Consider the following 24,254-nt stretch of genomic DNA (forward strand, 5'->3'; position numbering starts at 1 on the left):
ACAGAATACAGAATGTTTCCATTGATCGGAATACAGAATGTTTCCATTGATCGGAATACAGAATGTTTCCATTGATCGGAATACAGAATATTTCCATTGATCGGAATACAGACTATTTCCATTGATCGGAATACAGAATATTTCCATTGATCGGAGTACAGAATACAGAATGTTTCCATTGATCGGAATACAGAATACTTCCATTGATCGGAATACAAAATATTTCCATTGATCGGAATACAGACTATTTCCATTGATCGGAATACAGAATATTTCCATTGATCATACTGCAAAAGAAAGCAATACGGAATATTTCTGGGGCAGGATAAAGGGATCACACAAACTCATTATTCTTAGAGTTACAACTCTATGGACTCTAATGGACACGCTGCAATTACACACTGAACAAATAATATTTACAGCAAAAAACAATTTATTACCTGGAAATATACAAAAACGATTTCTTTCAAGGGACATGAGTTATAATCTAAGGGGAATAACGGAAAATTTATATCAAATACTTACCGTAATTTTCCTTTCCTGATGGACTCCATGGCAGCATACGTATCGGGTTTGGCCCCGCCTCCAAACCTACCCATAAGACCTCACTCCCATAAATCTTTGCACCTGTTCAGCACACGTGTTCTGTAACTATCCTCCACAGAAATCTGGGAGGGAACTCCTGCTGCCATGGAGTCCATCAGGAAAGGAAAATTACGGTAAGTATTTGATATAAATTTTCCGTTTTCCTGACAGACTCCATGGCAGCATACGTATAGGGAAATAACTCGCTGTACACACAGGGTGGGCAGGTGCTGAACAGAAAAAAGTTTAATTCACTTTGTCAACAGACAAGACTTGCAAACCAAAATTCACAGAAGAAAGAGCCGCTGGCTCAACACAGTAGTGGGACAAAAATGTGTTAATAGAGGACCATGCCCCTGCTCTACAGATAACATTAGGAGCCACGTGTCTGGAAACTGCCCACGAGGTAGAAATGCTCCGCGTCGAATGAGCTGTGACTACTGCTGGAGGGGTCAAGCCCTTAGCCCTATAAGCCCACTGGATGGTTTGAATGATCCATGAGGAGATAGATCTCGTAGAGGCCCTTGAACCTTTGTTTTTGCCATAGAAGGTAACAAAAAGATACTCCGACTTTCTGAAAGAAGAAGTGGCTTCCAGATATTTCCTAATACAATTCCCAACATCCAGTGGATGAACCGGAGAGTCTTCGCCTTGTCTGAAGGTCGGTAACACAGTTTCGACGTTTTCGTGGAAGACAGAGGTCACTTTTGGTCTCGCATCCAACATGGGAATAAGTACCACAGCTACTAGAAACACTGTCATCCGAGTAAGTTCCTTTATGGTAATGGACTCAGACGTGTCTTGGATACGATCTGACAGGAAATCCAGTACTAGAGGCAGGTCCCACTTGGGAAACCTAGGCTTTCTTTAAGGCCTAATTCTCACTGCTCCCTTAAAGAACTGTCATAATAAGGCATGACTGGCCCAGGAGATACCCGTGAAAGCTGAGATAGCCGAAACTTGGACCCTGAGGGAACTCACAGAGAGTGGTAGATCTAAACCTGATTGTAGGAAGCTCAGCACGTCCTGGATCTTAATGGAGGACTGAGGATCAGGCCTTGCAGCCAACTGTGAAGAAAACCTTGACCAGATTCTCTGATAGACTCTATTTGTTGAGTTTCTTCTAGCACTGAGTAACGTAGAAATTGCAACTTCCGGACAACCTAAAGCCTGCAACCTCCTCCTTTCAACATCCAAACCCTCAGATGTAGGCGAGCCAGGCATGGATGGAGTACAGATCCCTAGGACAACAGATCCGGTCTGAAGGGCAGTGGGATTGGGTCTCGGACACTGAGTAGCGTCAGAAGGGGAAACCATGGCCTGTTGGGCCAGAAGGGAATCACCGCCACTACCTTCACTGGCTCCGACCTGAGTCTCCGAAGGAATTGTAACACAATCGGAACTGGTGGGAAGGCGTATGCCCTGTGGAATCTCCACTGATCCGAGAAGGCGTCCAACCCGAATGCCTGGGGATCTCTGAACCTTGTGTAGTATTTCGGCAGCTTGTGGTTGCAGGGGGAGGCGAAGAGGTCTACTTCTGGGGAGAACCCCAATGACAGAATCCAGTCGAATACTTCCCTGTGAAGGGACCACTCGTTGTTGTCCAGGTCTACTCTGGACAAAAAATCCGCTTGGACATTCTGGACTCCTGGAACATAGACCGCCGACAGATCTGAGAGATTTCTTTGTGCCCATGACATGATCGGTTCCACTTCCCTCAATAGGGACCAGCTGCGCGTTCCCCCCTGCTTCCTCACATATGCTACTGCTGAGGTGTTGTCCAGCCGTAACATGACAGGTTGGTCCTTTGTCAGATGAGAGAATGCTCGTAGAGCTTGGAATGCTGCTCGAAGTTCCAGTACGTTGGATACTATCCCTCGAGTAGGAAAACTCCACCTGCCCTGAGCCACATCCGACAGACAGTGGGCACCCCAGCCTATGTTGCTGGCGTCCGAGGTGATCACTACCCACGGAGCTGGTTTCAGAGAGTGGCAGTTCAGCAGGTGGCTTCTGCATAACCACCAAGGGAGACTCGCTCTCATGGCTGGAGTTAGGAAGATGAGTTGATCCAGATGCCACGTATCCCACTGTTGCAGGAATCCCTTCTGAAAGGGTCTCATCCTCCACAGGGCCCACTTCACCATGGGGACTACTGGGACCATAGTCCCGATCACCTTCAGGCATTGGCGTGCCTGAAGATGAGAGGATGAGAGGGCAAAGCGAACCCTGTCTCGGACTGTACCTATCTTCTCTTCTGGAAGGGAGATAGTTGCCTTCGCCGTGTCGAACAGGGCGCCAAGGTAAACCAGGGACTGTGTTGGAGTTAAGTGGCTCTTCTCTTCGTTCAGTAGCCAACCAAACTTCTGGAGAGTAGACACAACCTGTTCTAGATGAACTAAGAGTTGATTTCTGTCTTGGGACAACAGGAGAAGGTCGTCCAAATAATGGTGGAGCCGAATACCTCTCGTTCTCAGTAGAGCTACCACGGCCAATAAGATTTTTGAAAAGGTCCCTGGAGATGTGGAGAGCCCGAATGGGAGACAGATAAATTGAAGATGTGAGCCGCCCACTGCGAACCGGAGATACCTTTGAAAATCTTCTGCCACAGGGACATGAAAGTAGGCGTCCTTCAAGTCGATGGACACCATCCAATCGGCCGGCTGAACTGCTTGCTGTATGGATAGCAAGTTCTCCATCTTGAATCTCTCTTTTTTTATAAATTGGTTCAAAAAAGTCAGGTCTATGACTGGTCTCCACGATCCGTTTTTCTTTTGAACCAGAAAAAGCGGAGAGTATATTCCTTGGCCTCGCTCGGACTCTGGAACGGAGATGACAGCCCCTTGAGCAATGAGAGACTCGACGTAGGAAAATAAAATTTGACACCTTTCTTCTAGGGATGGTAGAGCAGTAGGCAGGAATCTTGAGCCTGGCATCTCTTTGAAGACCCACTTGTGACCTGAAGACACCGTCCTGACGGCCCAGGGGTCCTGAATTGAAGCCGCCCAGACATGATGGAAGGAGCGTAGATGCGCTCCCACTTGGCATGCCTGAGCGGGCCCAATTTCAAAAAGACTTAGTGGGCTCGCGGTCACCTGAGGAGACATTCTTTGCCGTCTTCCTGGAAGACTGTCTGGACCTCCAATTTCGGTTGAATTCTCGACCGGGTCTATAAGTACGAGCCTCCCTGGCCCGATCGGGGACAAACTTCCTACTAGACTGTCCCTTCTTGATATTAAACTGGCGCCGATCCTGGGGAAGAAACCCAGACTTCCCGCCCGTAGCCCGAGTTATGGCCTCGTCGAGCTTGTTCCCTCAAAGGGAGGACCCCTCAAAGGGAATGCGGCACCAGACTTGCTTTGATGCCGGATCAGCAACCCAAGGGCGGAGCCATAGGGCTCTCTTAGCCGTGACTGAGGACAGCATAACTCTTGCCAACAGGCGGATCAGATCTATGGAAGCCTCCCCAAGGAACGACGAGGCCAGCCTAAGCTCCTGGATTGGAACTTCTGGCAACCTCCTCCGACACTGATCTGACAGATTCATCCACCACGTCAGCCCAAGATTCCATGGCCTTAGATAGAGCGGCTAAGGCCAGGGCTGGCTTGCAGGCCATACCTGCCGTGAGGTAGATCCTTTTCAAATCAGAGTCCATCCTTCGAGCCAGCGGATCCTTAAACGAGACCGTATCCTCTAGGGGAAGGGTCACGTGCTTAACCAGTCTCATCACTGCTGCGTCTACTAAAGGAGGAGACTCAAGATTTTTAACATCTTCCTCTTTAAAAGGGTATAGTTTGGCCATCTTGGAGACTAAGGAATTCTTTCGTTCCACCTTTCTCCACTCCTCTGAGATAATTTCTCCCAACTCTCCCAGGAAGGGAAAATTAACACGCTCCTTATTGAGCTGTTTAAAGTTATTCTTTTGTTTGGGAGGGGGAACAGCTGACTCCTCCCAGTTTAAGGTCTCCCTGACCGCTTTTACCAGAGAAGGCACCAAGGCATACTCAAAACCCAGGCAGGGATCCTCAGCTTCGGAGTCGCTACCTGACAAGAGCATCGACTGATGGCTCGTATGGGCAGACTCAAAATCTTCCTGTACTTGAAGCGCTACAGGGGAAGGGCTTGGGGGAGCTGTTGCAGAGCCTTGAGATTGACTGACACCCATCTCGGCTAAAGAGTCCTTCACTACCCTTTTAACCAGGGCTTCAATACGTTGATCGGAAGTATCCCTTTCTCCCGCAGCCTGGGAGAAACACCTGTCACAGAGGGACTTCCTTTCAGGGACACTGGCGCCACAGCCCCAACAACCTGCTTTTTCAGGTTTTCGAGAGTGACTGGCTGATGTGGACGCTCTTTTATGATGATGGGAGCCCAATCGGGATTTCCCAGCAGAGTGCCGGTGGCGGGAACTCGAACGCCTTTCGCTTCTTTGAGAAGAGTGCCTAGTCTCTGAACGAGAAGGGCTGAAACAAAACAGAAACAAAAGAAACACAGACAGGAAGCTAGGAACACCTGAGTTCCAATCCCCCCCCTGTAACCCGCACCCCCACTAAGAAGCCCCCAATACCTGTTAAGGGCGGGCTGACCACCGGAGGGCAAAGTAGCTTCCATTCTGGCGCTGACCTATAGGGATGAGCCGGACAGCGATGTCAGAAACCATGAAGCAATGGGGGGAGAAGGAGGGGGGAAGCTCCCAAACTGGGGCCAGTTACTCACCAGGAACCAGGTGGGAAACCAAGCAGAGCAGCAGCAAAAGGATCTTCCAGGAAGAAAAAATCAGCTGGCAATAGCACAGGCTACAAGCATCAGCAGCGTGTATAAACACAGAACTGCTGACAGTTCTGAGAGTTTAAATATGGCGCCTGGTGACGTCATCAGAGATCGCCGCCGAAGTCGACCTACTGCGCATGCGCCGCATTTCCACTGCGCATGCGCGAGAGCCAAGCCTCGTTCCCGAGGCGCCGCACATGCGCAGTAGCGTACCGCACCGGCGGCCGATCAGGAAGTGATCGCTGACCGGCCCCGGACCACTAGCCACCAGGGAAATGAAGAGAAAACACAGGTAGGCACAAACAGGCAATAAAATAAGCAAATAACAAAATAGCTGCCATGGAATATTTTACTCACGAAGCGCTGGCAACCAGGGATGGATGCGCACACCGGACTTATGACACTCCTAGGGTACCGGCCACCCGCAGCAGCTGGGCTTTTTGGCCAAAGGCTGCATACATCTTCGCCCCTACTCCATACCCCGCAGCAGCTGGGGCTTATTGGAGAGCTCAATACCCGACTGGTAGAGACATCCATCTCCCGGGATCCATCTTCAGGTAGGATATCAGGGAATCCTTTGGAGGACAAAAAAAGAACACGTGTGCTGAACAGGTTCAAAGATTTATGGGAGTGATGTCCTATGGGTAGGTTTGGAGGCGGGGCCAAACCTGATACGTATGCTGCCATGGAGTCTGTCAGGAAATTTAATTTTCAGATTCTCACTTTGCCGACAACTAGGAAAAGCTTCTGGATTTCTATTTGTGGAGTGAAATTGTGGAACAGTTTCAATTTGAAGTGCAAGAAATGTCTACGCATAAAAGTTTAAAAAGAGGTATAAAGAAATTATTTTTTCAAGGTATAAAAAATTATAAAGGTATGGCGCTCAACAAAAAATTAATCAAAATAAAATTTTAAATTTAAATGAAACCACAAACGTGCTGATAGTGAATGTACCAAACTTAAGTGCTCAATCAAATAAGAGTGACAATATATAAACCAAGTCTCTGGTACTAAAAAACATCAAAATGATAGTCCAAATGACAGCAGCTGATGAAAAATCATGGACTTGATAGGAGTGTATTCCTTTAAGCCTCCACCTTCACACGTTCACCCAGTGCAAGCAAATATAACTGCTTACCAGGGGCGCAGGCAACCACCTACGATCGCTCCCCACAGCAGTCTGCCGAAGTAAACAAGGCAGACTGCCGTTCTGTCACAGATGAACACAGGGATCCTGTGTTACTGCTATTTAGAAACATGGATCTCTGTGTTCATCTGGGGGATTACGCTATGTGTCTTTGAACATTTATTTTCATGCAAAATCTGGCGAGCGAATTGTCTACCATATTGGAGAAGACGTTGTAATATCTGGAGGCTTGTTGAGGATCCATCTCCATCTGTGTCTGGTTTACAGGCTTGTTTGCAAGCCGCCTCTGGTGAGTTCATTACCACTAGGCGAGCACAGCGGTGTAGTGGAGGTTTGTGTGCCCAGCTGTCTTTCTTCATATGATTTCACTCACGGCAATGGACTAACTTTGGGATTGCTCTTCTAATAATATATACAAGGAGTAAAGATCCGTTCATTGCACCTATTAGGACATTCTCGAGAAATTAATATTATTAGTGTATGTGGATAACGTACCTAGAACGCCGCTAGTGGACTCATGAGGAGTTTTTCATTTTAAACTTTGTATAGAGTGCACCTTTTGTATGTAGATTGTGTTAATAGTGGCAGCTGTTTATTGTATGAGTTTTGAGTACATTTTTGTTGCATTCAAAATATTTATTCTAGCACTGGGTGAGTAGGATACACTATCCATTTTCTCTACTCCTTATTTTGTATAATAAATGGTTTTAACATGAGATGCTGCGCCATGAGAGCCTTTCTGTTTCTCTCTACCCATGTCATGGTCCTGATCTAACCCTTGGTCTGGCTACACACTCTCTATGGTGAGAGAGCATTTTTTCTACAAACAAGTGCCATTTACTATTGATGTATGGTCTGGTCGGATCACGGGTGGAAAGAAATATGCTCTAATGACCCCCTATAATCAAGGGGTCCTATATTTCTGGTAAGCAGTTATATTTGCTTGCACTGGGTGAACGTGTGGAGGTGGAGGCTTAAAGGAATACACTCCTATCAAGTCCATGATTTTTCATCAGCTGCTGTCATTTGGACTATCATTTTGATGTTTTTTAGCACCAGAGACTTGGTTTATATATTGTCACTCTTATTTGATCGAGCACTTAAGTTTGACACATTCACTATCAGCACGTTTGTGGTTTCATTTAAATTTAAAATTTTATTGTGATTCATTTTTTGTTGAGCGCCATACCTTTATAATTTTTTGCATTTATCCAGGTGTACCACGTTTATGTTGCAGCTCACAAGGTTGAAAGCAATTTCACAAAACACACGAATCCACATCCCCAATCTTGTCTCCAAATATCACCCAAACCGTCCTCTCCGCTCCTCTCAAGACCTCCTACTCTCAAGCTCTCTTGTCTCCTCCTCCCATGCTCATCTCCAGGATTTCGCCAGGGCCTCTCCCATCCTCTGGAATGCCCTACCTCAACCTGTACGGCTATCTCCTACTCTAGCTGCTTTCAGGCGATCCCTGAAAACTAGGGAAGCCTATCACACCGCCAACTAATCTGCCATCAGCTCATTCCCTACTCTTACCTCTTGTAACACCTGCCCCACCCCATTAGATTGTAAGCTCTTCTGAGCAGGGCCCTCTTAATCCTCTTATATTTTTTTGTAAATGTACTGTCTCCTAATATTGTAAAGCGCTGCGTAAACTGCTGGCGCTATAGAAATCCTTATTAATAATAATAATAATAATAATAATAATTCAGTAGTATATAATTTATCACATCCATTTGCGCAGGTTAAGTTGGTGGCTCACACCAAACCCCCTCCTTTAAAAAATGAAAGTGTTTGAACTTTTATTGCGTGTTTATTGTTTTTTTTTATTTATATTGTGATTGAGTTTTTTTTGTTTTTATTTAGTTTTATTTGGGTGTGTGTGTGCATGTATGTATCCATATATATATATGAGAGGCAGGGATGGGGGGTTTTTTAGGGTGAAGAGGCAGGGAGGGGGGGTGTTTAGGGTGGAGAGGCAGAGAGAGGGGTTTGTTTAGGGTGGAGAGGCAGGGAAGGGGGGTTGTTTAGGGTGGAGAGGTAGAGAGAGGGGTTTGTTTAGGGTTTAGAGGCAGGGAGAGGGGTTTGTTTATGGTGGAGTGGCAGGGAAGGGGGGTTGTTTAGGGTGGAGAGGCAGGGAGAGGGGTTTGTTTAGGGTGGAGAGGCAGGGAAGGGGGGTTGTTTGAGTGGAGTTGCAGGGAAGGGGGGTTTGTTTAGGGTGGAGAGGCAGGGAAGGGGGGTTTGTTTAGGGTGGAGAGGAAGGGAAGGGGGGTTGTTTAGAGTGGAGTGGCAGGGAAGGGGGGTTTGTTTATGGTGGAGAGGCAGGGAAGGGGGGTTTGTTTATGGTGGAGAGGCAGGGAAGGGGGGTTTGTTTATGGTGGAGAGGCAGGGAAGGGGGGTTTGTTTTAGGGTGGAGAGGCAGGGAACGGGGGTTGGTTTAGGGTGGAAAGGCAGGGAAGGGGGGTTGTTTAGGGTGGAGAGGTAGGGAGGGGGGGTTGTTTAGGATGGAGAGGCAGGGAGAGGGGTTTGTTTAGGGTGGAGAGGCAGGGAAGGGGGGTGTTTAGGGTGGAGAGGCAGGGAGAGGGGTTTGTTTACAGTGGAGTGGCAGGCAAGGGGGGGTTTGTTTAGGGTGGAGAGGAAGGAAAGGGGGGGTTGTTTAGGGTGGAGAGGCAGGGAGGGGGGTTTGTTTAGTGTGGAGAGGCAGGAAGAGGGGTTTGTTTATGGTGGAGAGGCAGGGAAGGGGGGTTGTTTAGGGTGGAGAGGCAGGGAGGGGGGTTTGTTTAGGGTGGAGAGGCAGGGAGGGGGGGTTTGTTTAGGGTGGAGAGGCAGGGAGAGTGGTTTGTTTATGGTGGAGAGGCAGGGAAGGGGGGTTGTTTAGGGTGGAGAGGCAGGGAGAGGGGGTTTGTTTAGGGTGGAGAGGCAGGGAGGGGGGGTTGTTTAGGGTGGAGAGGCAGGGAAGGGGGGTTGTTTAGGGTGGAGAGGCAGGGAAGGGGGGTTCTTTAGGGTTGAGAGTCAGGGAAGGGGGGTTGTTTAGGGTGGAGAGGCAGGGAAGGGGGGTTTGTTTGGAGTGGAGGCGAGGAGGGATTTATTTGGGGTGAAGAGGCGGGGAGGGGGGAGGAATTTAGGGTTTGGGAACCCCAGAGCTGCCAATCACTTCCCAGCGTACAACACCCAATAGCCCCCACCCCCCTCCATGAAGCCCTGCAGCAGCTGAAAGTTGGGAATGTTAAGGTGGAGAGGTGGGGGGATGGGGCTTTGTTTGGGATGAAGAGGTAGAGAGAAGGGAGGAATTTGGGAACTCCATAGCTGCCAATCACTGCCCAGCACCACAAGACCCAGCAGCCACACCCTCCCCCCTCCATGAAGCTCTGCAGATTGCAGAAGCTGAAAGTTGGGAAAGTTATCAGAGGTGGGGGGAGGGAGAGCCTGGATCACGGCAGAACACATTACTCACTGACACAGTAGAGCAGTCACTCGCTCGGCAGCCGCCTGCAGAAGAGCCAAAGGAGGGAGAAGCATGTTGCTGGGAACAGTCACCAAGGACGGAGCTAAGGGGGAGAGGCGGGGCCAGCAGGGGGGAAAGTGTATGTGGACTGGAGACACTCAGACGCTTAACCCTCACAGCTGCAGCCCCACACCTATCATCATCATCATTGGGAGGTATGCTGCTGCTGGCTGGGAGAGGAGGAAGAGGTGTCCTGGTAAGACTCTGACACTAAGTTCCCCACCGGACTCGGCAGTCCCGCACACAGGAGAGAGAGGGGGCATTGAGGCAGCGCCTGCTTCAATTTCACTTACCTGCTCGTCTTGTGCTGGCTCTCTCACGACCGGACCGACTGCTGCTGCTCTCTGCTGCTGAAGAGTGACGGCCGGGAGTCGGGAGAGACGTCTCCACCGACCATGCACGCCGCTGCTCCTCCTCGCTCTGACGGGAAGGTGACGGGATGGTGAGTGACGTCAGCCGGGATGTCCTGTATGATTGGTCCAGGCTGAAGTCTGGACCAATCACAGCCAGGACATCCAGAAAGTGGGGAGTGTCGGGGCGCATTGCTCTGCGCCCCGATGACCCCCAGAAGAGCACCAATCACCTCTGCCAGCCGAAGGTGGGGTCAAAAACCCTACCCCCCCCATACCCAGCACTAGGTCCGGCGCCCCTAGTGGGCGAAAAATATACTTTTTATTTTTTATTTAATCTTTTTTTTTCTTCTTTTTTTTGGGGGGCGGCGCCCCTGCGCCCCCTGTCGGCCGGCCACCACTGGAGGCCAAACTAAACAACACACCTCAGGAAATACCGCCATGGCTAACAGAAGATAGACTTAGTAACTAAACTAGAAAAACTTAACATAAATAAATCACCGGGACTGGGTGGCTTGCACCCGAGGGTTCTTAAAGAGCTCAGCCAGGTGATTGCCAGACCATTATTCTTGATCTATAAGGATAGTTTACAAATGGGTATGGTGCCAGCTGATTGGAAAAAAGCCAACGTGGTACCAATATTTAAAAAGGGGCTGAGATATATCCCTGGTAACTATAGGCTGGTCAGCCTAACATCAGTAGTCTGCAAGATTTTGGAGGGGATGATAAGGGACCACATACAAGACTTTAGTAATGAAAACGGTATTATTAGTAGTAATCAGCATGGATTCATGAAAAATCATTCTTGCCAAACCAATCTATTAACCTTCTACGATGAAGTGAGCTGCCACCTAGATAAGGTTAAGCCTGTGGATGTGGTGTATCTGGACTTCGCAAAGGCCTTTGACACCGTTCCCCACAAACGCTTACTGTTCAAACTAAGGAAGGTAGGTATGGACCATAAGGTGAGTACCTGGATAGAGAACTGGCTCCAGGGGAGAGTACAGAGGGTGGTGATTAATGGGGAGTACTCAGGTTGGGCGGGTGTGGAAAGCGGGGTCCCCCAAGGTTCTGTCCTGGGACCAATCCTGTTTAATTTATTCATAAATGATCTAGAGGAGGGGATATCTAGTACAATCTCAGTATTTGCGGATGATACTAAACTAAGCATGCCAATATCTTCTGGGCAGGATGTGGAAACCTTACAAGCGGACCTGAACAAAATTATGGGATGGGCAACTACATGGCAGATGAGGTTTAATGTTGAAAAATGTAAAGTAATGCACTTGGGTGCCAGAAACCAGAAAGCAAGCTACCTACTGGGGGGGGGGGGGGAACCTCTGGGTGAGTCTAGGATGGAAAAGGACCTGGGGGTACTGGTAGACAACAGGCTTGGCAGTGGCATGCAATGCCAAGCCGCTGCAAGCAAAGCCAACAGAATACTGGGATGTATAAAAAAGGGGATTCACTCCAGAAATAAAGAGATTATTCTCCCACTCTACAAGACTCTGGTCCGGCCACATCTGGAGTATGCTGTCCAGTTCTGGGCACCGGTCCTCAGGAAGGATGTGCTGGAACTGGAGAGAGTCCAGAGAAGGGCAACAAAAATAATTAGGGGAATGGAGGACATCAGCTATGAGGAAAGACTACAAGCACTGAACTTATTCTCTCTAGAGAAGAGACGATTGAGGGGGGATATGATATCGATGTACAAATACTGTACTGGCAACCCTAGCATATGGAAAAACCTATTCAGAGAAAGGAAATACAATAAGACACGTGGCCACTCACTAAAACTAGAGGAAAGGCGGTTTAACCTTAAAATACGCAGGGGGTTCTTCACTGTGAGAGCAGTAAGGATGTGGAATTCTCTTCCGCAAAAAGTGGTATCAGCAGGGAGCATTGATAGTTTCAAAAAACTATTAGATGGGCACCTTAAAGACCACAACATACAGGGGTATACAATGTACAACATACAGGGGTATACAATGTACGGTTAACAGCAAACACACACACATCATAGGTTGAACTGGATGGACTGATGTCTTTTTTCAACCTCACTAACTATAAAAACGCTTCTCCTCCAGACACATTGTATGCCCTCTAGTCCTCATGCAATCCTTCCGACTGAATAGCTTTTTTTCTATGCTGAGATCCCCATTGAGATATTTATAATTTGCTATCATGTCCCCTCTCAGGCGTCTCTTCTCCAGGGAGAATAAATCAAGCGATTGCAGACGCTCCTCATAATCAAGGTCCTCCAATCCCCTAATTAGTTTAGTTGCCCTTCTCTGGACCTTCTCCAGCTCCAACACATCCCTCCTGAGGACTGGGGACCAGAACTGGACAGAATACTCCAGATGTGATCGGACCAGAGTTTTATAAAGTTGAAGGATTATAGTCTTATCTCTGGAATACATCCCTTTCTTTATGCATGCTAATATTCTGCCTGCTTTGGCAGCTGCCGCTTGACATTGCATGCTATTGCTTAGTCTATCCTCTACCAGGACTCCCAGATCTTTCTCCATTTTTGATTCCCACAAGGGTTCCCCTCCTAGCGTGTATTGTGTTTTTATGTTTTTAGTCCCCAAGTGCCAAACCTTCCACTTCTCCACATTAAACCTCATTTGCCATGTCGTTGCCCACTCCGTTATTTTGTCCAGGTCATTCTGTAGGATATCTGCTTCATGCTGTGCAGTTATTGCCCTGCCCAATTTTGTGTCATCTGCAAAAACTGATATAGAGCTACTGATCCCGTCTTCAATGCTATTTATGAATAAATTGAACAAGGTTGGTCCCAGGACTGAGCCATGGGGGACCCCGCTTACCACCTCAGACCAGTCTGAGTATGCGCTGTTTATTACCACCCTTTGGACACGGCCTTTTAGCCAGTTCCGTATCCAAGAGCAGACCTTGCGGTCAATGCCTGCAGACCTTATTTTATAAATTTAGTGCTTGTGGGGAACTGTATCAAACGCCTTAGCGAAATCCAGGTACACCACATCCACTGGTCTCCCTCTATCTAGCTCACAGCTCACCTCCTCGTAGAAAGAGATTAGTTTGACAAGAACGCCCATTTGTAAACCCGTGCTGATTACTGCTGATAATGTTGTTGTCTTTAGCAAACAATGGATAGAGGCTTCTACTCACTGTGGTGTCAACACCCTCAGCCTTGTATTCTCCCACCGATGCACTCCATGCATCCTCTCCAACAATCCTCTCCCTCTAAACACCACTATTTACATCCCGCCGAGCGCACAGTCAATAGGTTGTTAGGAAGCGAGACCAGAAAGCCGGTCACTACGTCCTTAACAACAAATGAGTCATGAGCTGTCAGTGGGCATCCCCGCTGACAGCAGAATGTAAAAAAAAAAAAAAAAATTGCCGGCAAGAAAAAAAATGGGAAAAATTGGCGTGGGGTCCCCCAAAATCCATACCAGGCCCTTTGGGTCTGGCATCAATTTTAAGGGGAAAACCCATGCCAAAATTTAAAAAACAAATGGCATCAGGTCCCCCTAGAATTTATACCTGACCCTTATCTGAGCATGCAGCCTGGCAGGCCAGAAAAGGGGGGGACAAGCAAGTGCCCCCCTGAATAATACCAGGCTACATGGCCTCAATATGGGGGGGGGGTGCGCCCCAAAGCACCTTGTCCCTATGTTGATGGGGACAAGGGCCTCTTCCCCACAACCTTGGCCTTTGGTTGTGGGGGTCTGCAGGCAGGGGGCTTACAAGAATAATGAAACCACCTTTAACAAGGGGGCCCCCAGATACCGCCCCCCCCCTATGTGAATGATTTTGGGGTACAATGTAAATGTTAAATGAGGCTATGAGCCAGTTTTTCACAATTCCTTTCATAGAAAAAAATAAAAAAACAATGTCCCCCAATGTAGAACCATCGTAATTCACGATGCCCACTGCATCTCTGGACCCCCCAAAAAAAACACTCCACCCTTAACCACTTAACCCCCGGAAGATTTTACCCCCTTCCTGAGCAGGGCCTATTTTGCGATTCGGCACTGCGTGACTTTAACGGACAATTGTGCGGTCGTGCGACGCTGTACCCAAATGAAATTGACGTCCTTTTTTTTCCCACAAACGGAGATTTTTTTTGGTGGTATTTGATCACCTGTGCGATTTTTTGATCATGCGCTATAAACAAAAAAAGTGTGACAATTTTGCAAAAATAACAATATTTTTCAAATTTTTTTATATGAAATTCCCAAAAAAAAAAAAAAGTAAAAATCAAACTTTTTTAACATTTTAGTCCAATTTGTTTTCTGCTACAAATGTTTGGTAAAAAAAAAAAATTGCAAAAAGCGTATTTTGATTGGTTTGCGCAAAAGTTATTGCGTTTACTAACTAAGGGAAAGATTTTTGTCATTTTTGTTGTTTTTTTTTTTTTTTAACGAGTAATGGCGGCGATCTGCGATTTTTTTTTGCGGGACTGCGACATTGCAGATCGGACCCTTGACTAAAATTTATGACACTTTTGGGGGTACCAGTGAGATTACTACAGTAATCAGTGCTATACATATGCACTGTTACTGTAAAAATGACACTGGCAGGGAAGGGGGTAACTTTATTTGAGAAGGAGGGGTTAAGTGTGTCCCTAGGGGCGTGCTTCTAACTGTGATTGGATGTGGCTTTTCATGTAACAGCAGAGATCTACGGTCCTACATAGCAGGACCGTATGATCTCTGCTGTTACACAAGGGAGATTGACAGGCGGCTTTGTTTACATTAGCCGCCTGCCTTTCTCCCGATGTAATGGACGATCGCGAGTGACCGGCGGACATCGCTCACACACGCGGGGGGCCCGTGAGCTAGCAGGAGCGCGCCTCTGGCGGCGCACGCTCGCTCGCTCCCTAGAGCCTCACAGGCTAGCGACGTAGTACTACGTCACTTTGCCTGTGAGGGGCTGACTGCCGGCGTAGATAGTCGTTAGGCAGTCGGCAAGTGGTAAATAAGGAATGACAGTCTGACAGTTCTTAAACAGGTAAGGAGCAGGGCCACCTGGTGACATCATCTGGTGCTTCCCCCTTGTGATGTAACTGACTGGTGCATGCTGGATTGATGACATCATAAGGGGCAGGGCCACCAGGTGATATCACCTGCCCCTTACCTATTTAAAAACTGTCACCCAGCGGAGCAAGCATTCGAGAGTCAGCCTTCCTCGTGGGCAGAGGGTATTTGTTTCTCTTTTTGGCTTGGCGGTGCAGCGGTCGTTGTGATTGATGATGGATCTAAATCAGGGGACATTGTTTTTTTATTTTATTTTTTTTAAAAAGGAACTGTCAAAAACTGGCTCATGTCTTTATTTTTGACATTTTTTGGTAAATGAGGGTCAGGATCTGGGGGCCCCCTTTTTCAAGGGGGCTTCCAGATTCCGATAAGCCCCCTGCAGATCCCCCCTAACCCAAAGGACACCCCCATGTTGAGGGCATGTGGCCTGGTATGGTTTGGGGGGGCACTCGCTTTTCCTCACCCCTGTCCTGGCCTGCCAGGCTGTGTGCTTGGATAAGGGTCTGGTATGGATTTTGGGGGAAGATATGACATTTTTTAAAAGAAAATTGGCCTGTGGTTTCCCCTCAAAATCTATACCAGACCCTTATCCAAGCATGCAGCCTTTTTTGGGCCTGGTATGGATGGGGCGTGGTATAGACGGTGGGGACCACACGCCATTTTTTCCCCATTTTTTATTTTCTTTGCCAACAATTATTTTTTTTACATTCAGCTGTTTGCGGGGAAGCCCGCTGACAGCTGATGACTCATTTGTTGGTAAATGGATGTAAATAGTAAAATAAATAGAAGAAACGCAGAGCACACAGAAAATTTGGGTGTTTGGCGAACAGCCGAAGGGGCCATTTCAGGCTGAAGTTATGCTTGGTCCAAACCATTCGCCATCCCTAGTGGTGTTTAGAGGGAGGGAGAGGATTGTTGGAGAGGTTGCATGGAGTGCATAGGTGGGAGAATACAAGGATGAGGGTGTTGCCACCAGAGTGAGTAGAAGCCTCTATCCATTGTGTATCCATTGCTTCAGGCCAAATGAGGAGATTAGACTAAAAGATTTAGAAGTAACAGAAGTGTTTGTAGTAACAGGGATGTTGAAGTCACCAAGAATGATTGTGGGGATTTCAAAGGGCCTGGTATGGACTGAGGGGGACCCCAACACTGTTATTATTTTTATTTTTTATTTCTATTGCCGACAATTGCTGGGAAAATCAATTTAAATGTCATATTTTTTTTTATTTATAAATGTCAGTTTTGCTGCAGCAGGTTCTATACACAGTACAGATACACCACTTTACAGGCAGACTAAGGGGACTCCCCAGGCACAGTAATTAAAGGATTATTTTTTTCCATTTTAAGCATGAATTAAAATCACTGCTTCATTAAGAATTATATTTTGTACAAAAAAAAATTGCAAACATGAAAAAATAATAAAAAAAAAAAAACACGCACACAGAAATTTGTGGTGTTGGGTGTACACCCAAACGGACGGAGTTCAAGCCGAACTTATGCCCGTCCCAAATCATTTGCCCATCCCTACTCCCTGTTATCTCTCGCCTTGACTACTGCAACTCAATTGCTTACCTTTACATTGGCTATCCCGCCTCCAGTCCCTCATAAATGCTCCTGCCAGACTCCTCCACCTTACAAACCACTCAGCATCTGCTACCCCTCTCTGCCAATCCCTCCATTGGCTGCCACTCACTCAACAAATTTAAATTAAAAATACTAACGTTAACTTACAAAGCCATCCACAACTCGGCACCAGCTACACCACTAACCTGGTCTCAGTATGCCAACTAAATCATCCTCTTTGTTCCTCCCAATATCTTCTGCTTTCTAGTTCCCTTGTCACCTCATCCCACCTCCAGGACTTCTCCCGAGTCTCTCCTATCCTGTGGAACTCTCTACCCCAATCTGTCTGACTATCTCTTACTCTATCCACCTTTTGGTATTCCCTGAAAATTAATCTCTTCAGAGAAGCCTATTCTGCCCTCCACTTAACAACTGTAATTTTATTTTCTCCATCAGCCCATCCCCCACAGTTATTACTTTTTGTATCACTTGACCCTCCCTCCTAGATTGTAAGCTCTAAAGAGCAGGACCCTCTGATTTCTCCTGTATTGAATTTTATTATAATTGTACTATTTGCCCTAACATTGTAGAGCCTGCGCAAACTGTTGGCGCTTTATAAATCCTGTATAATAATAATAATAATATATGACTGCCTAGTCCAACCTTTCTCAGCCAGGGTTCCTCCAAAGGTTCCTAGGGGCTCCTTGTCACTTCCTTGGGATGTATATGGAAGTGTCACCTACCAGCCGTTTCTGGATACTGAAGCTTGTAGTCATTGCACAATTTTGTTTGTTCAATATATTTTTTATTCCAATTTTAATTTTAACAAGAGTGCAAAAAAAATAAATGAAATAGTAAAGAAAGAAATCCAATTGGTGAGGAAAATGACTTGTCTGGAATGTGGAAGCGGAGTCGGTAATAATTTACATTACATTATTATAACAAAGTATTGTAGAAAAGATCACACCATAGAAAATGGGGGAAAGGAGAAAATAAACCCGGATATGAAGGTGACATTTGTGTACGAGGAACACCTTAACAATTACCACCATTTTATTCTCCAGGGCCTCTGCTTTCAGAAAATATATGTTTGGGGGTTTTATCTAATCTTCAGGCCCAAAATCTGCATTTTACCATGTGTGCAAAAATAATGCAAACACAGCTCTGGTATTTATGTCCTTCAATGTGTACTGTACTCATAAATATTTGGGTGTCATCTCAGGGATTTGTATGACCCCCCTCGCCGACATAGGAAACTAAGGGGGGTCTATGCAAAGAATATGTTGGGTGAGTGTGACAAGCATGTGTCCAGCTGTGACAAATGCTGCCCATATTCTAATAAACACAGTGACTTCCTATAATCGTCAGCTCCAACTAGTGGCCATAATGAGGTATTAGTTCCAAAATACCTCAATCAGGAAAAATAGTTCAATACCGCATTATGACCACTAGATGGACCCAATGATCATAGGAAATCACTGAATGAAATCAAATAAGAACAACATTTGTCATAGATGAATGAATGCTTGTCATATTTGTTCATCTATTTTATAAAAACTAAACATGTAAGTGAAGTGGTAACTATTGAGCCAATCACTTCATCAATCCACACATAATATCTCCCTTCAAAGGGAAAACAGAAATTATTTACAGAAAATCAAACATAAATATTTTCCTACCAATAACCTCCACCCAGACAAGATATGTAGAAATATAAAGACAAGCGGTGTTACCTCTCGTGCCGCACTCCACCAAACCACCCAAACCCACACAGGAGCAAAGGAAAGAAGTTCTCACCTAGTTTATCTCAGAGTTCTCCTTCCCTCCTGTTGGGGGATGGAGAAGGATGGACTGAAGACAGAGAGACACGCTTCGTGGTCACCACTGGTAAGTAGAGCCTTGAAATGAAGGACATCAACTTCAGAATTTCTGTCTTGTCTGTGTAAAGTTTACTGATAAAGATATATGGGATCTCACAGCTTCTAGCTCTGTAACCCGCTATATCATTATCAGTAACCGTCACACAGACAAGCAAGACATTCTGAAGGCGATTCCTTCATTTCACAGCTCTACTTACCACTCTACACCCCAAAATTTACTCAGCCAATGAAAAGCCAACACGGTACAACACTTCATCCATGTCTTTGGTGATCTCTGATCTCCTTATCAACGGTCTCTTACATCATGAAGATCAGCCATGGAGTATATCTGAGGGTATATCAGGGTGTGCTTCTTCCCCACATGTCCACCAACATTCATAGAGAAGACATTTCCCGCACTCAATGTACTAATACACCTCAAGGGTTGTGTTGGATCCCTGATGTACAGGAAGACAGGACTTCAGTGAGGAACAATTCCCTCACTCAGGAAAGGAAAGTGGCTTCTCCCCCATGTGAGTTCTCTGATGTCTGGAAAGACTGGACTTATCTGAAAAACATTTCCCGCACTCAGGACAGGAAAACGGCTTCTCCCCCGTATGAGATCTCTGATGTGTATAAAGAGTGGACTTCTGTGAAAAACATTTCCCGCACTAAGAACAGGAATACGGCTTCACCCCTGTGTGAGATCTCTGATGTCTGTGAAGATGAGACTTCAGTGAAAAACATTTCCCGCAGTCAGGACAGGAATGCGGCTTCTCCCCCGCGTGAGATCTCTGATGTATGTAAAGATTGAACTTCTGTGAAAAACATTTCCCGCACTCAGGACAAGAAAACGGCTTTTCCCCTGTATGAGATCTCTGATGTATGTAAAGATTGAACTTCTGTGAAAAACATTTCCCGCACTCAGGACAAGAAAACGGCTTCTCCCCTGTATGAGATCTCTGATGTATGTAAAGATAGGACTTCAGTGAAAAACATTTCCCACACTCAGGGCAGGAAAACGGCTTCTCCCCCGTGTGAGATCTCTGATGTTGGTAAAGATTGGACTTCTGTGAAAAACATTTCCCGCAGTCAGGACAGGAATACGGCTTCTCCCCCGTGTGAGATCTCTGATGTGTGTAAAGATCAGACTTATGTGAAAAACATTTCCCGCACTCAGGACAGGAATGCGGCTTCTCCCCCGTGTGAGATTTCTGATGTGTGTAAAGATAGGACTTCAGTGAAAAACATTTCCCACACTCAGGACAGGAAAACGGCTTTTCCCCCGTGTGAGATCTCTGATGTTTGTGAAGATGAGACTTCTGTGAAAAAGATTTCCCACACTCAGGACAACAAAACGGCTTCTCCCCCGTGTGAGTTCTCTGATGTGTGTAAAGAGAGGACTTATGTGAAAAACATTTCCCACATTCAGGACAGGAATACAGCTTTTCTACCATGTGAGATCTTTCATGTCTATTAAGATAGGATTTAAAACGAAAACATTTCCCACACTCAGTACAGGAAAACCTCTTATCTGTTGGAAGGACGGCACTGTCCATCACAGTCTGAGGTTCCTCAGGATAAGAGGAATATGATGGTCCGGCACTGTCCCTCACAGTCTGAGGTTCCTCAGGATAAGAGGAATACGATGGTCCGGCACTGTCCCTCACAGTCTGAGGTTCCTCAGGATAAGAGTAGTACGATGGTCCGGCACTGTCCCTCACAGTCTGAGGTTCCTCAGGATAAGAGGAATACGATGGTCCATCTACACTGTGTGGTGTCGGATGGACATTTGAGGTAGCCGGGTTTTCTCCTGGACTATACTGTGTGATGTCCTCATCTTCTACTTTACAGTCTGGAGACAAAGTGAGACAATCCTCTGAGGTTTTCCTCATCTCCCGTCCATCTACTAAAATAGAAATACAAAGATTATTACTAGACATCAGCAGATTGGTTCCCCTAAACCAGGACTCCGCCCACATCAGGCAGCGTTGTCTCTGAGGATCTTACAATTCCCCTTTAAGGTAACTAGTAAATGGTAGAGGGTGACTAGGTGTCCAAGTCAAGACCTGCTATATGATAGTAAATGGCAGTCTCAGACTCACGCCTTGATGTGCGGGACACCTACTCACTATCTACCGATATAAAATGTCCAGCTGGTAGAAAATGAGTGTAACAAAAGAGAATCCATATTATGTATATATATAGCAGTGGGTAGAGGGCAGAGAGCAGAAGTCAGGACTATGTAATGTACAACATAGCGTATATAGTGCAGGGGTCAGGGGTATGTAATGTATAACAGAGTATATAGTGCAGGGGTAAGGATTATGTAATATACAATATAAATTATACAGTGTAAGGGTCAGGACTCATAAGTCAGGCACAGCCAGTGAATAGCAGAGTAAGTAACCTATTCTAGTACAAACCCCCCAAAATTGACCCTCCTAGCACAATCCCCTTCTCCCACCCCCTCCCAACACAAACCACCCATGAATCCCCACTTCTAGCACACATCCAAATTTCCCTTCCTAGAACAATTCTTAGTCCTTCCTGCTCCTTAAATTCCTCCTCCCAACACAGATCCCTTCCCCCCGCAATAGCCTTGCGGTCCCACCTCGCACTATACCACAGTGCCCAGGGCAGCTGTCCCTCCTGCCCACCCCTTGTCCCGACCCTGACCCCAGGTGCCTAGATCTAGTAACTCCTCTGGTGAAAATGAACATTTTGCTGCCAGCTGAACCCCAGAATCTCCATAAATCCAGTCTAGATATATAAATTGTGTCTGCAGCACAGAGAAGGAAGATTATCCGAGAGAAATACAGGAATACAGGACAGGGAACACAGCTCAGGAAAGTGACCAGGGTATTACAGGCTGATATCACCCAGTCCCCGCCCTACTCTGGACCAATCAGTGAGCAGTATGGGTGGAGAAATGTATTTAGTGTTAATGACCCACCTGTGCTGATCTCTGTAGGAGTGTCCTCCTCTATAAATGTCCCCGTTATTCCATCCTCCTCCATAGACTGCTGATCATCCCTCACATACGTCTCTTCTTCTTCTGCTTTAACCTCAAATTCTATATCGATTGGATCTCCACTCTAAATCAAGAAAATAATAGCAGAGGTCATCTGTAAAGCATAAGCTTCAATATTGTGACATCACATTTTTAAAAAAATCACTTCAATGAGTCCATGTTCTAGATGCTCCGTCCCACCAACCTTGTAACAGTGAGGGATGGTGTGACCTTCCTGTGTGGAATCCTGGGAATACAGAGGACGGGGACATCTCTCTGGTGGGTTCCTTGTATTGGGTGGCTCCATCATATCCTTGTGTCCTTCTGAAAACTCCTCCATCACTCCATACTCCTCATCCTCCTCTTTATACTCTTCTTTAACATCAATATTATCATCCCCGAGGTTTCCACTCTGAATATATAATAAAACATTCATTGTAACAAATATACTGTATATAAATCAACTATCAGTAATTGTTTCTCATCTACCTGATGATGGTGGGGGATGGTGTGACCTTCCTGTGTGGAATCCCGGGAATACAGAGGACGGGGACATCTCTCTGGTGGGTTCCCATTACTGGATCCATCTGTAGGAAACACACACACTGACTGAATACATTGTTTCTATGTGTTTATCAGATGATGGGGGATCTAGGTGGAGCCTCCGTACTGCTCTCTCCTTTACAATAAAGTCTCCTCTTACCCGGTGATGTGAGGGGCGGCTGATTCTCCATCATGACGTCCTTGTAGAGATCCTTGTGTCCTTCTAAATACTCCCACTCCTCCATGGAGAAATAGACAGTGACATCCTGACACCTTATAGGAACCTGACACACACAATGATACAGTCACCACCCAGACACATCCCTTGTCTGTTACTGGATAATGTCCCAGAATTCCCAGCACCGCTCACCTCTCCTGTCAGCAGCTCCATCATCTTCTTGGTGACTTCTAGAATCTTCTGCATGTTGTGTTTCTCAGGTTTTGTGGAGTCACATGGAGGCACTGTGATGGTCATATGATCACCTGACTTCAGAGGAGAAAATCTCTGTATTGAGGAACCAATAGGAATATCATGTAAGAATCCCAGAATCCCCCTCACCTCTCTGGTCAGGTCTGTTTTATTAATAGAGATAAGAGTGATGTCATGTGACCTCCCAGAATCCTCCTCACCTCTCCAGTCAGCAGGTAGATGATCTCCAGGGTGAGGTTTAGTATCTTCTCAGTCATGTGACTCCGGTCCTCCTCCATCCTCATTGGTGCCGTCATTTGATCTATACAGGTCTCCTTGTAGACGGATAATTTGGGGAAATGAAAGTAAGAATTATTTGGATAGTATTGGTCACAATAATAGGATGGGGATGTGAGGGTGGTAATAGGAAAGTTGCTGTACATTTAAGAACTACTCTCCCCATGAGAATACATTTAATCTGGACTGTTTCGGATTTATTACATCTTGGAGGACCTTGGACCCTCTTAGCCTGCCCATATCAGAATTTCCCTTTTCTATATTGGATTTGTTTGGTTTCTGAGCTGGTTTGCAGCTGAAACAGAACTCATCTAAGAACAAGTGCTCACCAACGAATGAAGGAGATCCCTTCTTCATCTTACATAATATTCCAGAACAAATCACATGACCAGCGGTTAAGATTGCCAGTTCTGTAAGGTCTGAAAAATAAGTGCAGGTGGAATGGGAGGACAATCATAGACCCCCCCTCTGTCCCTCAGAGTCCCCTGAGCCCTCCAGCCCCTATTCCCTCATAGTCCTTTAGCCTGACTACTAGGGCTGAACGATAGTCGATGTGATATCGACTATCGTTCTGCGGGTGTGGGCGATATTCATATCGCCGAAGACACAATATTTAGCACAGGGAGAAGTCGGGACTCGAGGGAGGACTCACAGTGCTGGAAGCCAACACATCCGTTTTGCTTTTGGCTGTGATCGGAACTCCGCCCCTCTAGTCCGATGCAATCCAGCCCTCCCAGCTCTGCCTCTAGTCTCCAGCCGACCATTGCTCCGCCCATTGTCTCTCCTGGCTGCATCGGGGGCGGGATCAGGCTGTAATGTTTTGTAAGTAGATTCAATGGGGAGACAATGGGTGGAGCAGGGCGGAGTAATGGTCGGCTGGAGACTAGAGGCAGAGCTGGGAGGGCTGGATTGCATCGAGCTGGAGGGGCGGAGTTCCGATCACAGCTGAAAGCAAGGGGAAACCGATATCGACACAACACCAGATCTCGGTCCGGGGGGGGGGGGGGGTCGGTGTGTGTGTTCCCCAGCTACACTCCGGGCACAGCACCATCACCAGGTGAGATCGGGGGAGGGATGGAGGTGATCAGCTTACACCGGGCACACATCGCTTCCTTCCAGCTGTGCAGTGTCATGTAAGCTGAGCGCTGATTGGCTGAAGCAGCATCTTCCTCAGTGCGGCCTGTGTCCTCCC

General features: G+C 46.7%; 2 protein-coding genes and 1 pseudogene across 3 annotated transcripts in view; all 3 read right to left on the bottom strand.

The window, feature by feature from the left end:
• Positions 1-21,825, bottom strand: part of LOC309549769 — a 54,695-nt pseudogene extending 32,870 nt beyond the window's left edge. Inside the window, exons 1-7 of the transcript in view lie at positions 21,757-21,825; positions 20,448-20,709; positions 19,325-20,273; positions 6,076-6,160; positions 4,891-5,045; positions 2,828-2,948; positions 441-487 (exon numbers count right to left, since the gene is read on the bottom strand). The product of the transcript in view is annotated as an uncharacterized misc_RNA (transcript). The remainder of the gene's footprint in view (positions 1-440; positions 488-2,827; positions 2,949-4,890; positions 5,046-6,075; positions 6,161-19,324; positions 20,274-20,447; positions 20,710-21,756) is intronic.
• LOC309550782 (uncharacterized protein) overlaps positions 1-22,790 on the bottom strand; it is a 197,420-nt gene extending 174,630 nt beyond the window's left edge. Inside the window, exons 1-3 of the mRNA XM_082251118.1 lie at positions 22,727-22,790; positions 22,517-22,629; positions 22,303-22,400 (exon numbers count right to left, since the gene is read on the bottom strand). Of these exons, the coding sequence (XP_082107244.1) occupies positions 22,303-22,400; positions 22,517-22,601 (183 nt within the window). The 5' untranslated portion in view covers positions 22,602-22,629; positions 22,727-22,790. The remainder of the gene's footprint in view (positions 1-22,302; positions 22,401-22,516; positions 22,630-22,726) is intronic.
• The window catches only part of LOC309550245 (uncharacterized protein), a gene marked incomplete at its 3' end in the record, with an annotated part of 2,091,994 nt that extends 2,068,885 nt beyond the window's left edge, over positions 1-23,109 (bottom strand). The window contains 1 exon segment of the mRNA XM_082250656.1: positions 22,987-23,109. Coding sequence (XP_082106782.1) covers positions 22,987-23,082 — 96 coding nt within the window. The 5' untranslated portion in view covers positions 23,083-23,109.
• Positions 23,110-24,254: the final 1,145 nt, after the last annotated feature.

The sequence above is a fragment of the Pelophylax lessonae genome (assembly GCF_965119305.1).
Source record: "Pelophylax lessonae genome assembly, chromosome: 3".
In the NCBI taxonomy this organism is placed as follows: domain Eukaryota; kingdom Metazoa; phylum Chordata; class Amphibia; order Anura; family Ranidae; genus Pelophylax; species Pelophylax lessonae.